Raw genomic sequence first — 16,539 nt, forward strand, 5'->3', positions numbered from 1 at the left:
GGGTTCCCAGTAGATGTACTCTAGAACTCTTTAATGTTCCTTCCATTCAAAGAACAGAAGGTTGGGTTCCCAGTAGATGTACTCTAGAACTCTTTAATGTTCCTTCCATTCTAGAACAGAAGGTTGGGTTCCCAGTAGATGTACTCTAGAACTCTTTAATGTTCCTTCCATTCTAGAACAGAAGGTTGGGTTCCCAGTAGATGTACTCTAGAACTCTTTAATGTTCCTTCCATTCTAGAACAGAAGGTTGGGTTCCCAGTAGATGCATATCTAATGAGGGGTTGGTGTCTCACATGTTGATGTTGATACCTTAGTTAATTGCTATTGTTTTACGTGATATTAATATTTTATATTAATTTTGTTGTACAGATTGTATGGAATTGTTCTCCAGCACAGGTTCTGCCATGTTGTTGATATGAAAGCATGTCTCTTCAATAAGTGTTTTATTTTGCGTTGTTTATTTTTTATAAAGAACTTGGTTTCATATTTGTTTGGATGGTAGAAGTTAAACATTGTGGTTTTTATTACGAGACACTAATGTCTGTATATGTGGCACTTTGGATTGAAGTATTAAAATATAACGGGGGAAAAATAAGACTTTGTAAATATAGTGTTTGCTTTTTTCCCCCACAGATATAGCAGTTATGTACTCTAGTATAAATTAGACCGTGCGGATGGCTCTACAACATAATGCGTATGCCATTTCACTTCCTGGATAGGGGTGAATAACCGCCATTACACTTCCTGGGTAGGTGTGAATAACAGCCATTTCACTTCCTGGATAGGTGTGAATGACAGCCATTTCACTTCCTGGATAGGTGTGAATAACAGCCATTTCACTTCCTGGGTAGGTGTGAATAACAGCCATTTCACTTCCTGGATAGGTATAAATAACAGCCATTTCACTTCCTGGATAGGTATAAATAACAGCCATTTCACTTCCTGGATAGGTATAAATAACAGCCATTTCTGCCATGTTACTTTCACCTATCCAGTCCTATCATATCTGTGAAGGAGGGCAAAAGGGGAAGGAAGATGCAACACTGCCTCTCTTAGACCCCTCATTTCCTCTGCATGAAGTGGCTGACCATGTCCATGGGCAGAGGGAAGATGATGGTGGAGTTCTTCTCCGCAGCGATGGTGGTGAGGGTCTGGAGGTATCTCAGCTGGAGGCCTGATGGAGACCCAGCGATCACTAGAGACGCCTCCTTCAGGGCCCGAGAGGCGTTCATCTCCCCCTCCGTTGCTATCACCTAGAGAAAGAGGGACAAGATTGTTGAAAACATTTACCATTAAATGAGTGTATTGATTTCACATCTCAGTTGACTGTCCTCTACAGTGTCTCCTCACCTTCGCCCTGGCCTCACGGCTGGCTTCTGCCTCTGCAGCCATGGCTCTCTGCAGCTGGTGGGGCAGCTTCACGTCTTTAATCTCCACACGCTCCACCTTGATACCCCACGGGTCAGTGGCCTCGTCCAGAGGCTCCTATGAAGGAGGGGGGGGGGGGGGGGGGGGGGGGGGGGGGGGGGGGGGGGGGGGGGGGGGGGGGGGGGGGCAGAGAAACATTAGCCAGGCCAGAGCTATTATACAGCTAATGAAATAGCTACACCTACTAGTGTATTTGTCCAGAACAGGTGAGTTCGATGTGGGATTAGGCTCTATTCGTCCACAACAGGTAAGGGACAGATCGAAATGTACTGGTCAGGGTGTATTTAAAATAAATGCACCCCCCCCCCTTCCCCAACTATAAAAATATTGTCACTTGACCCTCCCCTTGTACTGTCACATGAATTAAACACCCTCCTCCTCATAGAAATAACTCAAAATAATGTTGAAGACCACAAATAACAATAACTGTAGCAATCCTGTGGCCTTTAAACAAGGATATGCTTTGTGGCACAGTTGATGCCACGCAGGGCTACAGCCAGAAGGTTGAGGGTTCGCCGACAACCACAGATGAGCTCATTCTTCCTGACTGTTTCATTACTTCATGATCAGAGCCAGATGCAGACAGTTATCAGCTAGAGGGGGAATAAAACATGTTGATATTTATAATTATATAAAATACACTACATTACCAAAAATATGTGGACACCTGCTCGTCGAACATCTCATTCCAAAATCATGGGAATTAATATGGAGTTGGTCCCCCCTTTGCAGCTATAACAGCCTCCACTCTTCTGGGAAGGCTTTCCACTAGATGTTGGAACATTGCTGCTATAACAGCCTCCACTCTCCTGGGAAGGCTTTCCACTAGATGTTGGAACATTGCTGCTATAACAGCCTCCACTCTTCTGGGAAGGCTTTCCACTAGATGTTGGAACATTGCTGCTATAACAGCCTCCACTCTTCTGGGAAGGCTTTCCACTAGATGTTGGAACATTGCTGCTATAACAGCCTCCACTCTTCTGGGAAGGCTTTCCACTAGATGTTGGAACATTGCTGCTATAACAGCCTCCACTCTCCTGGGAAGGCTTTCCACTAGATGTTGGAACATTGCTGCTATAACAGCCTCCACTCTTCTGGGAAGGCTTTCCACTAGATGTTGGAACATTGCTGCTATAACAGCCTCCACTCTTCTGGGAAGGCTTTCCACTAGATGTTGGAACATTGCTGCTATAACAGCCTCCACTCTTCTGGGAAGGCTTTCCACTAGATGTTGGAACATTGCTGCTATAACAGCCTCCACTCTCCTGGGAAGGCTTTCCACTAGATGTTGGAACATTGCTGCTATAACAGCCTCCAGTCTTCTGGGAAGGCTTTCCACTAGATGTTGGAACATTGCTGCTATAACAGCCTCCACTCTTCTGGGAAGGCTTTCCACTAGATGTTGGAACATTGCTGCTATAACAGCCTCCAGTCTTCTGGGAAGGCTTTCCACTAGATGTTGGAACATTGCTGCTATAACAGCCTCCACTCTTCTGGGAAGGTTTCTACTACATGTTGGAACATTGTTGCTATAACAGCATCCACTCTTCTGGGAAGGCTTTCCACTAGATGTTGGAACATTGCTGCTATAACAGCCTCCACTCTTCTGGGAAGGCTTTCCACTAGATGTTGGAACATTGCTCGGATTCAAAATCAAATTATTCAAATGCCATTTTCACTGCAGCCTAGAGTATAATTTTGGTCTCACTTGAAAACAATAATAGTTATTAATTATATTGTGGTGTTGTAGGCTACTATAGTCCAGGTAGGATAATTGTATTGTGGTGTTGTAGGCTACTATAGTCCAGGTAGGATAATTGTATTGTCCCTAAACACGATCAATAGGGGAGCTTTCTGGCCTGTGTGTTTCATCTCTTCACTGTTCTTATTGGTTCATATTGAAAATGGATGTGTGGTATTTATTGTTAGTTAGTCTATTGCAGATCTGGACAAACTATCCATCTACCACTATTGTCGCTATGAATGGTGGATGGAGGGCAGGATAGACCGTTAGACTGGTAGACTATATTGTCACTATGAATGGTGGATAGAGGGCAGGATAGACTGGTAGACTATATTGTCACTATGAATGGTGGATAAAGTGACAGGATAGACAGTTAGACTGGTAGACTATATTGTCACTATGAACAGTGGATAGAGGGCAGGATAGACAATTAGACTGGTAGACTATATTGTCACTATGAATGGTGGATAGAGGGCAGGATAGATCGTTAGACTGGTGGACTATATTTATCTGTGGTAAAAAAATAAAATAAGCACATGGAAAAGCCGAGGTCATAAGCGAAGAACCTTGATATAGAGGAGGAGCAAGCAGATGAGGAAATGTGACTAGGATGGAAGACATTATATAGTAAAACCAGTAGAAGAGTGAATGTTAACCGGGGAAGAAAACGCACTCAACCCTCCCCTGTACCCAATAACAAACCACTCAACCCTCCCCTATGCCCAATAACAAACCACTCAACCCTCCCCTGTTCCCAATAACAAACCACTCAACCCTCCCCTGTGCCCAATAACAAACCACTCAACCCTCCCCTGTGCCCTTTAACAAACCACTCAACCCTCCCCTGTTCCCAATAACAAACCACTCAACCCTCCCCTGTGCCCAATAACAAACCACTCAACCCTCCCCTGTGCCCTTTAACAAACCACTCAACCCTCCCCTGTGCCCAATAACAAACCACTAAACCCTCCCCTATGCCCAATAACAAACCACTCAACCCTCCCCTGTGCCCAATAACAAACCACTCAACCCTCCCCTGTGCCCAATAACAAACCACTCAACCCTCCCCTGTGCCCAATAACAAACCACTCAACCCTCCCCTATGCCCAATAACAAACCACTCAACCCTCCCCTATGCCCAATAACAAACCACTCAACCATCCCCTGTGCCCAATAACAAACCACTCAACCCTCCCCTGTGCCCAATAACAAACCACTCAACCCTCCCCCGTGCCCAATAACAAACCACTCAACCCTCCATTGCCCAATAACAAACCACTCAACCCTCCCCTATGCCCAATAACAAACCACTCAACCCTCCCCCGTGCCCAATAACAAACCACTCACCCTCCCGTGCCCAATAACAAACCACTCAACCCTCCCCTATGCCCAATAACAAACCACTCAACCCTCCCCCTTTGACCAATAACAAACCACTCAAACCTCTCCTGTGCCCAATAAGAAACCACTCAACCCTCCCCTGTGCCCAATAACAAACCACTCGACCCTCCCCTGTGCCCAATAACAAACCACTCAACCCTCCCCTGTGCCCAATAACAAACCACTCAACCCTCCCCTGTGCCCAATAACAAACCACTCAACCCTCCCGTGCCCAATAACAAACCACTCAACCCTCCCGTGCCCAATAACAAACCACTCAACCCTCCTAAGCCCAATAATAAACCACTCAACCCTCCCTTGTGCCCAATAACAAACCACTCAAACCTCCCTGTGCCCAATAACAAACCACTCAACCCTCCCATGCCCAATAATAAACCACTCAACCCTCCCCTGTGCCCAATAACAAACCACTCTACCCTCCCCTGTGCCCTTTAACAAACCACTCAACCCTCCCCTGTGCCCTTTAACAAACCACTCAACCCTCCCCTGTGCCCAATAACAAACCACTCAACCCTCCCCTGTGCCCAATAACAAACCACTCAACCCTCCCCTGTGCCCAATAACAAACCACTCAACCCTCCCGTGCCCAATAACATACCACTCAATCCTCCCGTGCCCAATAACAAACCACTCAAACCGCCCCTATTTTGGACCCCCCCCCCCCCCCCCCACCATAACCAGTTGAGTTTGATGTGGGATTAGGCTCTATTCATCCACAGTAGGTAACTGGATACCATAACCAGTTGAGTTTGATGTGAGATTAGGATCTATTCATCCACAGTAGGTAACTGGATACCATAACCAGTTGAGTTTGATGTGAGATTAGGATCTATTCATCCACAGTAGGTAACTGGATACCATAACCAGTTAAATTTGATGTGAGATTAGGCTCTATTCATCCACTGTAGGTAACTGGATAGTAGAAAGCATGATGCCATGATGAGGTTTGTTTCATTGCACATAGTAAACATACTTGTCTTGATTGTGCATTCCCATCACAAAGTGTTTTCAGTTTTGTCTAATATGAATTAACCAAACCAACCAATCACTGTGCCTGTATTACTCCCAGACTGTCTGCCACCTGCATGCTGTGGGAGATGCTGTCCTGGTTGTTCTACAGTTCTGCAGTTCTCGGTGTCACGCCCTGACCATAGAGAGCCCTTGGTTCTCTATGGTGTAGTAGGTCAGGGCGTGACTAGGGGGGTGTTCTAGTTCAATATTTTTATGTTGGTGTTTTGTATGGTTCCCAATTAGAGGCAGCTGGTAATCGTTGCCTCTAATTGGGGATCCTATTTAGGTAGCCATTTTTCCCACCTGTGTTTGTGGGATATTGTTTTGTGTTTGTGCATCACTACTTTCACAGTTCGTTATTGGTTTATTGTTTTTGTTTAAAGTTTCACCGTAATAAAGATGTGGAACTTCAATCACGCTGCGCCTTGGTCCGCTCATAACGACGATCGTGACACTCGGTTCTACAGTTCTAGGTTCTACAGCTCTGTGTTCCGTACCGACATGCTGTGTGAGATTCCCTTGCGGTCAGTCAGCAGATCAGCCTAATTCTACTGTTCTTAGTTATATGGTTCTATAGTTCTAAGCTCCAGGGCTTCCTACCTGCATGTTGTGTGAGATTCCCTCGCGGTCAGACAGCAGCTCAGCCAGGTTCTTGGTTCCCAGGACGTTCCTCAGGGTGGTCTGGGCGAGGAGACGGGTGGAGGAGTGGGCGTTGGACACGTTAGCTACAGCAGAGATGGGGCAGTACACACGGAAATACACCACCCCGTCTACAGACACCGTCACTGAGTCTTTGGTCAGGATCTGGACAGAAGAGAAGTGGGCAAGAGGTGAGTTTATACTGAATGAATTGCATTCTGATAAAGGGATGTGGTGGGGTCTTGGAAGGATATTGGTATGTATTGCTTGTGCACTTTACAACCTTAATCTACCAATACCTGGACAGTCAAAGTGAACTGATTAGGATCCAGGGCTCTCCAACCCTGTTCCTGGAGCGATACCCTCCTGTAGGTTTTAACTCCAACCCTGTTCCTGGAGAGACACCCTCCTGTAGGTTTTAACTCCAACCCTGTTCCTGGAGAGACACCCTCCTGTAGGTTTTAACTCCAACCCTGTTCCTGGAGAGAAACCCTCCTGTAGGTTTTAACTCCAACCCTGTTCCTGGAGAGAAACCCTCCTGTAGGTTTTAACTCCAACCCTGTTCCTGGAGAGAAACCCTCCTGTAGGTTTTAACTCCAACCCTGTTCCTGGAGAGAAATCCTCCTGTAGGTTTATACTCCAACCATGCTCCCGGAGAGATACCCTCCTGTAGGTTTTAACTCCAACCCTGTTCCTGGAGAGAAACCCTCCTGTAGGTTTTAACTCCAACCCTGTTCCTGGAGAGAAACCCTCCTGTAGGTTTATACTCCAACCATGCTCCCGGAGAGACACCCTCCTGTAGGTTTTAGGGAGGGTATCTCTCCAGGAACAGGGTTGGAGAGCCCTGATATACGCTGTCATTGGTGCAGAAAACACGAAGATGTACATGACACAGTCCTCACTGTACAACAGTGGTATGAGGTATTTGAGGTAGATGTGTTCAGTACCTCTTGGGGTGGAATGTCAAAAGACACAGTCCTCAAGTCCACCTTCACAAAAGTGTCAGTACAGGGTAGTACAAAGAAGATCCCTACAGAGGAGACCGAAGAGAAGGATGTTTTATCAACAGTTTCAAAGGCATGTCACAGTGTGTGTGCTGTACTGTACTGTAGGCCATATTGAGTGAGGTGTATTGATTGCTGTGGTAATATTTCACCTGGTCCTTTCGGCGTCTGAAAATGACCGCTCGCTCATACTCCTTTACAATCTAGATAGTCAAAAAAAATACAGGGTGACACGAAACCATTTTGTTTTACGTTGGTTATATCATGTCCCATGATGCCATATCAGGGCTATAAAATGGGTGACTAGATGACACAACTCCAGAGAACTATGCTTGTGACGTTTGCAGAGAGATCCTCCCGTCACACCATAGCTCCTCCCCTCATACCATAGCTCCTCCCCTCATAACATAGCCCCACCCCTCATACCATAGCCCCACCCCTCATACCATAGCTCCAACCCTCAAACCATAGGTCCACCCCTTATAGATCCAACCCTCAAACCATAGCCACCCCTTATAGGTCCAACCATCATACCATAGGTCCACCTATAGGTTCACACCTTATAGGTCCAACCCTCATGCCATAGGTCCCCGCCCCTTATAGGTCCGCCCCTATAGGTTCACGCTTTATAGGTCCAACCCTCATACCATAGGTCCCCGCCCCTTATAGGTCCGCCCCTTATAGGTTCACGCCTTACAGGTCCAACCCTCATACCATAGGTCCACCACTTACAGGCCCGCCCCTTATAGGTCCACCCCTTATAGGTCCACCCCTTATAGGTCCGCCCCTTATAGGTTCACGCCTTATAGGTCCAACCCTCATACCATAGGTCCACCCCTTATAGGCCTGCCCCTTATAGGTCCGCCCCTTATAGGTCCGCCCCTTATAGGTCCAACCCTCATACCATAGGTCCACCCCTTATAGGCCCGCCCCTTATAGGTCCAACCCTTATAGGTCCGCCCCTTATAGGTCCAACCCTCATACCATAGGTCCACCCCTTATAGGTCCGCCCCTTATAGGTCCGCTCCTCAACGTTTTATGTAATTTGTCTAGTGTTCACTAAGGAATACAACCATTTTGATCAGGAAGGAGTAAAGTTCACGAAAAAAGTATGCAGCTATTCATTATCCAGCCTACATTTTACAATGAATTTTACTTACAAACAATTTATAATCAAGATTCAATACAACAATCGGAGACCAAGACACTGTATTTCCAAGTTCTACAGACTCAACAGTCAATGTTAATCTCAGAAGCCGTTCCAGATAAGAGGAGGGATTGTTACTGGCAGAGAGAACATAACGTCTAACCCTTCTCTCTATGACGACGATCTCTCCTGTCCTGTGTGCTGTGACATCTTTAAGGATTCACAGCTCCTGTAAAGCCTGTCTGAAGCTCAGCTGGCAACAGATAGGATTTATCGGGTGTGTCCAGTCTACAGGAAAAAATCCTGATGCAACATCCTCCCTGCAACCTGGTTTTAAAGAACCGGTGTGAGAGCTTACAGGAGAGGAGTCAGAGAGCTTCATCAGAGTCTGAGGTACAGGAGATGAGTCAGAGAGCTTCATCAGGGTCTGAGGTACAGGAGAGGAGTCAGAGAGCTTCATCAGGGTCTGAGGTACAGGAGAGGAGTCAGAGAGCTTCATCAGGGTCTGAGGTACAGGAGAGGAGTCAGAGAGCTTCATCAGGGTCTCCTCTGCAGTCAGCACGGTGAGAAACTCAAGCTCCTCTGTCTGGAGGATAAACAGTCTGTCTGTCTTGATTTGCCAAACATCCAAAAAAGCATAAGAGTCATGACTGCTGTCCGATAGATGAGGCTGCTCAGGACCATAAGAAGGAACTCCAGACTGTGCTGAAGACTTCACAGGAGAAGCTAACCTGTGATCAAACAGCTGAGCACGTTAAGAGCCAGGCCCAGCACACAGAGAGGCAGATTAAGGAGAAGTTTAAGAAGCTTCATCAGTTTCTACAAGAGGAAAAGGAGGCCAGGATAACTGCACCAAGGTAAGAAGAGGAACAAACGAGGCAGATGATGAAGAAGAAGATTTGAGGAAAAGATCAGAGAGATGTCATCACTTCCAGATACTATCATAGTCCCTAGAGGAGGAGCTGAGAGCTGGAGACATCTCAGTCCTGCTAAACTACGAGGCCACCATGGAAAGAGACCAGTATACTATCATAGACCCTAGAGGAGGAGCTGAGAGCTGGAGACATCTCAGTCCTGCTAAACTACGAGGCCACCATGGAAAGAGACCAGTATACTATCAGAGCCATAGAGGAGGAGCTGAAGACATCTCAGTCCTGCTAAACTACGAGGCCACCATGGAAAGAGACCAGTATACTATCATAGCCCCTAGAGGAGGAGCTGAGAGCTGGAGACATCTCAGTCCTGCTAAACTATGAGGCCGCCATGGAAAGAGACCAGTACACTGACAGATCCAGAGTGGGTTGATAGATGTGACCAAACACCTGGGAAACCAGGAAGTTCAGAGTCTGAGACAAGATGCAAAGAATGCTTCAACATACTCCTGTGATTCTAGACCATAAATTACTGCAAACTAACATCTCATCCTGTCTGAGGATCTGACCCTAGTGTGAGATACAGTGAGGAGCCACAGCAGCTTCCTGACAACCAAGAGAGGGTTTGATAAATATAGGCGGGTCCTTGGCTCTGAGAGCTTTAACTCAAGGACACACAGCTGTGGACGTTGATGTTGGGTATTTGAACATCTTGGCCATGTTCTGTTATGATCTCTACCCGGCACAGCCAGAAGAGGACTGGCCACCCCACATAGCCTGGTTCCTCTCTAGGTTTCTAATCTCCACCTGGCACAGCCAGAAGAGGACTGGCCACCCCTCATAGCCTGGTTCCTCTCTAGGTTTCTTCCTAGGTTTTGGCCTTTCTAGGGAGTTTTTCCTAGCCACCGTGCTTCTACACCTGCATTGCTTGCTGTTTGGGATGTTTTAGGCTGGGTTTCTCTACAGCACTTTGAGATATCAGCTGATGTACGAAGGGCTTTAAAAATCTATTTGATTTGATTTGGTAGAATAGTTGTTTGGAACTGGGCGTGGTTGTAGAGTCCATCCAGAAGGGATTTGCTTCAGGTGCATCCTGGGTTGTGTGGTTTGATAGAGGTCAATATATATGATTATAGGTGCCTCTGGACAAGAGTGTTATGTTACATTTCAGTGAATGACTAAAATTCAAATGTATTTATAAAAGCCCTTCGTACATCAGCTGATATCTCAAAGTGCTGTACAGAAACACAACCCATCTTTATGGAAATTTTAAATTGATATGTCCACAGGAAAACAATTAGTGAAATGTTTTTGACTTCTTCAGTATTTTTCATTGATTCTCTCATGCAGTAAATAAGATGGAATACAATCCGTCTATATTGTTTTTGTGTTGCGACAGCGTGACTGACTACTGTGAGACCAGTCAGGGACTTTCTACATACTCTACCTTGGCACTGCTCAGTGCATTCAACATCTAGGGATATCTATTTCTTATCTTCATGCGGTCATCATTTTATTTATTTTATTTATTTACCAGAACGTAGCAAAATGAAAGTTGCTGGCACGTATAATATTTATCCTTCGGCTGTTGGTGTTACGCTGCCACACACTAGTATACTGTACCTTGACGCACACGAAGATGGCGATGGGGAAGAGGAACACCGGGAAGATTAGAGAGATTCCGAACAGAAGCCTGCCGCAACATCCCAGAGAGCCAGAGCTCTTATCTACACAGGAAGGAATTCACCAACAATAGAGGCTAGTCTGACTGACGTTTTATACTACTATAATAACTAAATGTATATAAACTTATACGTACAGGATAATGACTATATACGTATCATAGCTTTATCAATCAAATCAAATTTAGACTTTTAACGTGGAACGCTTACTTAGAAGCCCCTTTCCCCAACGATGCAGAGTTTAAAAAAAAAATAATGAGAACAATTAAAAATAACACGAGAAATAAAAGTACACAAGATTGAAGCTATATACAAGGAGAGTACCAGTACGATATCACTGTACAGGGGTACGGGGTATTTGAGGTAGGTGTATTCATAACGGCAGGGGTAGGGGGTATTTGAGGAAGGTGTATTCATAACGGCAGGGGTAGGGGGTATTTGAGGAAGGTGTATTCATAACGGCAGGGGTACGGGGTATTTGAGGTAGGTGTATTCATAAAGGCAGGGGTAGGAGGTATTTGAGGTTGAGAACATGGTAAAACACTTCAATGTGAGGCTAAATAAAAGTGCAGAGCAAACATGTGAATGAAAGGAGTCATGGAGTGAATGGATATTCTCCAATGAAAATGTATTTAAGTCCAGGACTATGGTTAACATGTGTCTGGGAAACAGTCGCGACATGTCATGGTATAGTCCACAGTTCAACCAAAAGCATTGTATTGTATTGTTCGGTATTGTATTGTCTGGTATCGTATCATAATGTATTGTATCTCTGTGACTAGTTTCACATGTCCTCTGGTCTCTCTGTGACGAGTATCACATGTCCTCTGGTCTCTCTGTGACTAGTATCACATGTCCTCTGGACTCTGGTCTCTCTGTGACTAGTTTCACATGTCCTCTGGTCTCTCTGTGACTAGTATCACATGTCCTCTGGTCTCTCTGTGACTAGTATCACATGTCCTCTGGTCTCTCTGTGACTAGTATCACATGTCCTCTGGTCTCTCTGTGACTAGTATCACATGTCCTCTGGACTCTGGTCTCTCTGTGACTAGTTTCACATGTCCTCTGGTCTCTCTGTGACTAGTATCACATGTCCTCTGGTCTCTCTGTGACTAGTATCACATGTCCTCTGGTCTCTCTGTGACTAGTATCACATGTCCTCTGGTCTCTCTGTGACTAGTATCACATGTCCTCTGGTTTCTGGTCTCTCTGTGACTAGTTTCACATGTCCTCTGGGCCTCTGGTCTCTGTGACTAGTATCACATGTCCTCAGGGCCTCTGTGACTAGTATCACATGTCCTCTGGTTTCTGGTCTCTCTGTGACTAGTTTCACATGTCCTCTGGGCCTCTGTGACTAGTATCACATGTCCTCTGGTCCTCTGTGACTAGTATCACATGTCCTCTGGTCTCTCTGTGACTAGTATCACATGTCCTCTGGTCTCTCTGTGACTAGTATCACATGTCCTCTGGTCCCCATGTGACTAGTATCACATGTCCTCTGGTCTCTCTGTGACTAGTATCACATGTCCTCTGGTCTCTCTGTGACTAGTATCACATGTCCTCTGGTCCTCTGTGACTAGTATCACATGTCCTCTGGTCTCTCTGTGACTACTATCACATGTCCTCTGGTCTCTCTGTGACTAGTATCACATGTCCTCTGGTCTCTCTGGTACTCCTGAGTCATTGTTGTGTCTAGTAGTGAGGCAACACCTTCTCCTCAGAGCCCCCAACGAGCGCTCCCACACGCACGTACACACATGCACGCACACACACACACACAAACACACATACCACCCGATAATTAGGTAAAGAATCAATCCCTCCTAAAATGGTCAACTCTCATCATGTTTTCAGTTGATAATATACATGTCATCTACTGTTAAAATTATATTATTCTATTGCATGTATAGAATGTTTCTCTCTCTCTCCCCTCTTCTCTTTCTCTCTTTCTCTCTCTCCCCTCTTCTCTTTCTCTCTTTCTCTCTCTCCCCTCTTCTCTTTCTCTCACTCGCTCTCTCTCCCCTCTTCTTTCTCTCTCTCTCTCTCTCTTCTCTTTCTCTCTCTCTCTCTCCTCTTCTCTTTCTCTCACTCGCTCTCTCTCCCCTCTTCTTTCTCTCTCTCTCTCTCTCTTCTCTTTCTCTCTCTCTCTTTCTCTCTCTCTCCCCTCTTCTCTTTCTCTCTCTCGTTCTCTCTCCCCTCTTTTTTCTCTCTCTCGTTCTCTCCCCTCTTCTTTCTCTCTCTCTCCTCTCTCGCTCGCTCTCTCTCCTTCTCTTCTTTATTGCCAAAGCAAGTTAAATAGATAATTAACAAAAGGTGAAATAAACAATAAAAAATTAACAGTAATCATTACACTCACAAAAGTTCCAAAGGAATAGAGACATTTCAAATGTCATATTATGTCTATATACAGTGTTGTAACGGTCTCTCTTTCTCTTTCTCAATCATCCATTTCCATAATTGTAAAGTCCACGTACCTTCTAGGATCTGTTCAGTGCTGCTGCTGATCTGGACCTGCCCCTGGTTCACCATGTCTCTCTCTAGTCCTGCCTGGTGCTCTGTACTCAGCCTTTATTCAACCCAGTCAGTCCAATAGTTTCAGAAATATGACCTATACCTGCAGCTATTAATACTCAGAGCAACATGAATATTAACGTTTAAGACTGAATACTGGTTAGGAACTAATTATATTTGTAACAACATCTCCTCAAAAGCCTGGTCGGACAGAGTAACACCTTCTCTGTCTGGTCTGCCTGCCTGCCTGCCTGCCTGCCTGCCTGCCTGCCTGCCTGCCTGCCTGCCTGCCTGCCTGCCTGCCTGCCTGCCTGCCTGCCTGCCTGCCTGCCTGCCTGCCTGCCTGCCTGCCTGCCTGCCTGCCTGCCTGCCTGCCTGCCTGCCTGCCTGCCTGCCTGCCTGCCTGCCTGCCTGCCTGCCTGCCTGCCTGCCTGCCTGCCTGCCTGCCTGCCTGCCTGCCTGCCTGCCTGCCTGCCTGCCTGCCTGCCTGCCTGCCTGCCTGCCTGCCTGCCTGCCTGCCTGCCTGCCTGCCTGCCTGCCTGCCTGCCTGCCTGCCTGCCTGCCTGCCTGCCTGCCTGCCTGCCTGCCTGCCTGCCTGCCTGCCTGCCTGCCTGCCTGCCTGCCTGCCTGCCTGCCTGCCTGCCTGCCTGCCTGCCTGCCTGCCTGCCTGCCTGCCTGCCTGCCTGCCTGCCTGCCTGCCTGCCTGCCTGCCTGCCTGCCTGCCTGCCTGCCTGCCTGCCTGCCTGCCTGCCTGCCTGCCTGCCTGCCTGCCTGCCTGCCTGCCTGCCTGCCTGCCTGCCTGCCTGCCTGCCTGCCTGCCTGCCTGCCTGCCTGCCTGCCTGCCTGCCTGCCTGCCTGCCTGCCTGCCTGCCTGCCTGCCTGCCTGCCTGCCTGCCTGCCTGCCTGCCTGCCTGCCTGCCTGCCTGCCTGCCTGCCTGCCTGCCTGCCTGCCTGCCTGCCTGCCTGCCTGCCTGCCTGCCTGCCTGCCTGCCTGCCTGCCTGCCTGCCTGCCTGCCTGCCTGCCTGCCTGCCTGCCTGCCTGCCTGCCTGCCTGCCTGCCTGCCTGCCTGCCTGCCTGCCTGCCTGCCTGCCTGCCTGCCTGCCTGCCTGCCTGCCTGCCTGCCTGCCTGCCTGCCTGCCTGCCTGCCTGCCTGCCTGCCTGTCTGTCAGTCAGAGGGAAGGTAGGGATATTTACCTGTGTCCTCTCTCCCAATAGGGTGTGGTCTACCCTCTTCCCTAATGGTCTGTTTCTGTCTGAGAGAGTTTCTCTGTTGATGCTGCAGTCCCCCGATACAGTGTGGAAGAGAGGAGAGGCTCATTAACGAACACAATTAAAATCCCCTGGAAGTTGTCCTTAGCTAGTGAAGTGTGATTATTCTATTGTATATCTTTATATCATATCGTTTTGGCGCTGTCATTAATCGGTGGTATCTTGACACCATGCTAGTGGGGGGACGGGGAACGGGGCTCGATCCAAACACAAGATGATATGATCACCTGACACAGGCCTCGTCGACTGGAATTGTACTGCCTTACTCTGAGCATCTACAGTCAGTGTCATCTTTAGGTCGTGTAGATCCTTGGAGAGGCAGAGAGGCCGACACAGTGTCATTACCGGGGAATAAGGGAGGGAGGGATGGAGGAGGGGATAAGGATGGAAGGACGGAGGGAGGGATGGAGGAGGGGATAAGGATGGAAGGACGGAGGGAGGGAGGGAGGAAGGAGGGGATAAGGATGGAAGAACGGAGGGAGGGAGGAAGGAGGGGATAAGGATGGAAGGACGGAGGGAGGGAGGGAGGAAGGAGGGGATAAGGATGGAAGGACGGAGGGAGGGAGGAAGGAGGGGATAAGGATGGAAGGACGGAGGGAGGGAGGGAGGAAGGAGGGGATAAGGATGGAAGGACGGAGGGAGGGAGGAAGGAGGGGATAAGGATGGAAGGACGGAGGGAGGGAGGAAGGAGGGGATAAGGACGGAAGGACAGAGGGAGGGAGGGAGGAAGGAGGGGATAAGGATGGAAGGACGGAGGGAGGGAGGAAGGAGGGGATAAGGATGGAAGGACGGAGGGAGGGAGGGAGGAAGGAGGGGATAAGGATGGAAGGACGGAGGGAGGGAGGGAGGAGGGGATAAGGATGGAAGGAGGGAGGGAGGAAGGGAAGGAGAGAGAGAGAACTAGAGGGGAATATAAAACCAACAGTTATTAGTGAATGTTTATTGTTACGGTGCTTCTACAGTTATTAGTGAATATTTATTGTTACGGTGCTTCTACAGTTATTAGTGAATATTTATTGTTACGGTGCTTCTACAGTTATTAGTGAATATTTATTGTTACGGTGCTTCTACAGTTATTCGTGAATATTTATTGTTACGGTGCTTCTACAGTTATTAGTGAATGTTTATTGTTACGGTGCTTCTACAGTTATTAGTGAATATTTATTGTTACGGTGCTTCTACAGTTATTAGTGAATATTTATTTTTACGGTGCTTCTACACCTGCATTGCTTGCTGTTTTGGGGGGTTTTAGGCTGGGTTTCTGTACAGCACTTTGAGACATCAGCTGATGTAAGAAGGGCTTTTATAAATACATTTGATGTGATTGTTATAAAGAACAGTGTCTTCCAGAAGTCATTGTGTTTACCAGAGTATACACTTAATCTAATAACATGACGATGTGCCTCTCAACTTGCCGTGGTTCAGCACCAGTTTGAATGGTAAAACTCCTCTTTGAATGCACATTTTGTTCTAATTATACACAGTACCTTCACAGTAGATTCACAATACCTTCACAGTAGATTCAAAGTGTCTTCACAGTAGATTTACAGTACCTTCACAGTGCCTTCGCAGTAGATTTACAGTACCTTCACAGTACTTTCACAGTAGATTTACAGTACCTTCACAGTACCTTCACAGTAGATTCACAGTACTTTCACAGTACCTTCACAGTACTTTCACAGTAGATTCAGAGTACCTTCACAGTACTTTCACAGTAGATTCACAGTACCTTCACAGTAGATAGGTGTCCCATAGAATAACTGTATAAGCTGGCACACACCTGAAAACCTGTTTTGTAGAAGTGCTGACTAAGTGTGAGTAAACTGTATG

The 16,539-nt window shown here is 47.2% G+C and overlaps 1 protein-coding gene across 1 annotated transcript; it reads right to left on the reverse strand.

Moving 5' to 3' along the window:
* Positions 1-1,061: 1,061 nt before the first annotated feature.
* stoml3a (stomatin (EPB72)-like 3a) lies at positions 1,062-13,666 on the reverse strand. Its single transcript, XM_036965046.2, is given in 8 exon segments — positions 1,062-1,253; positions 1,351-1,485; positions 6,185-6,388; positions 7,171-7,253; positions 7,380-7,394; positions 7,397-7,430; positions 10,870-10,973; positions 13,403-13,666. Coding segments are annotated over 8 exon segments (822 nt in total). The 5' UTR covers positions 13,458-13,666.
* Positions 13,667-16,539: the final 2,873 nt, after the last annotated feature.

The sequence above is a fragment of the Oncorhynchus mykiss genome, chromosome 27, assembly GCF_057628025.1.
Source record: "Oncorhynchus mykiss isolate SJ-2025 chromosome 27, ASM5762802v1, whole genome shotgun sequence".
NCBI classification, from domain to species: Eukaryota; Metazoa; Chordata; class Actinopteri; order Salmoniformes; family Salmonidae; genus Oncorhynchus; species Oncorhynchus mykiss.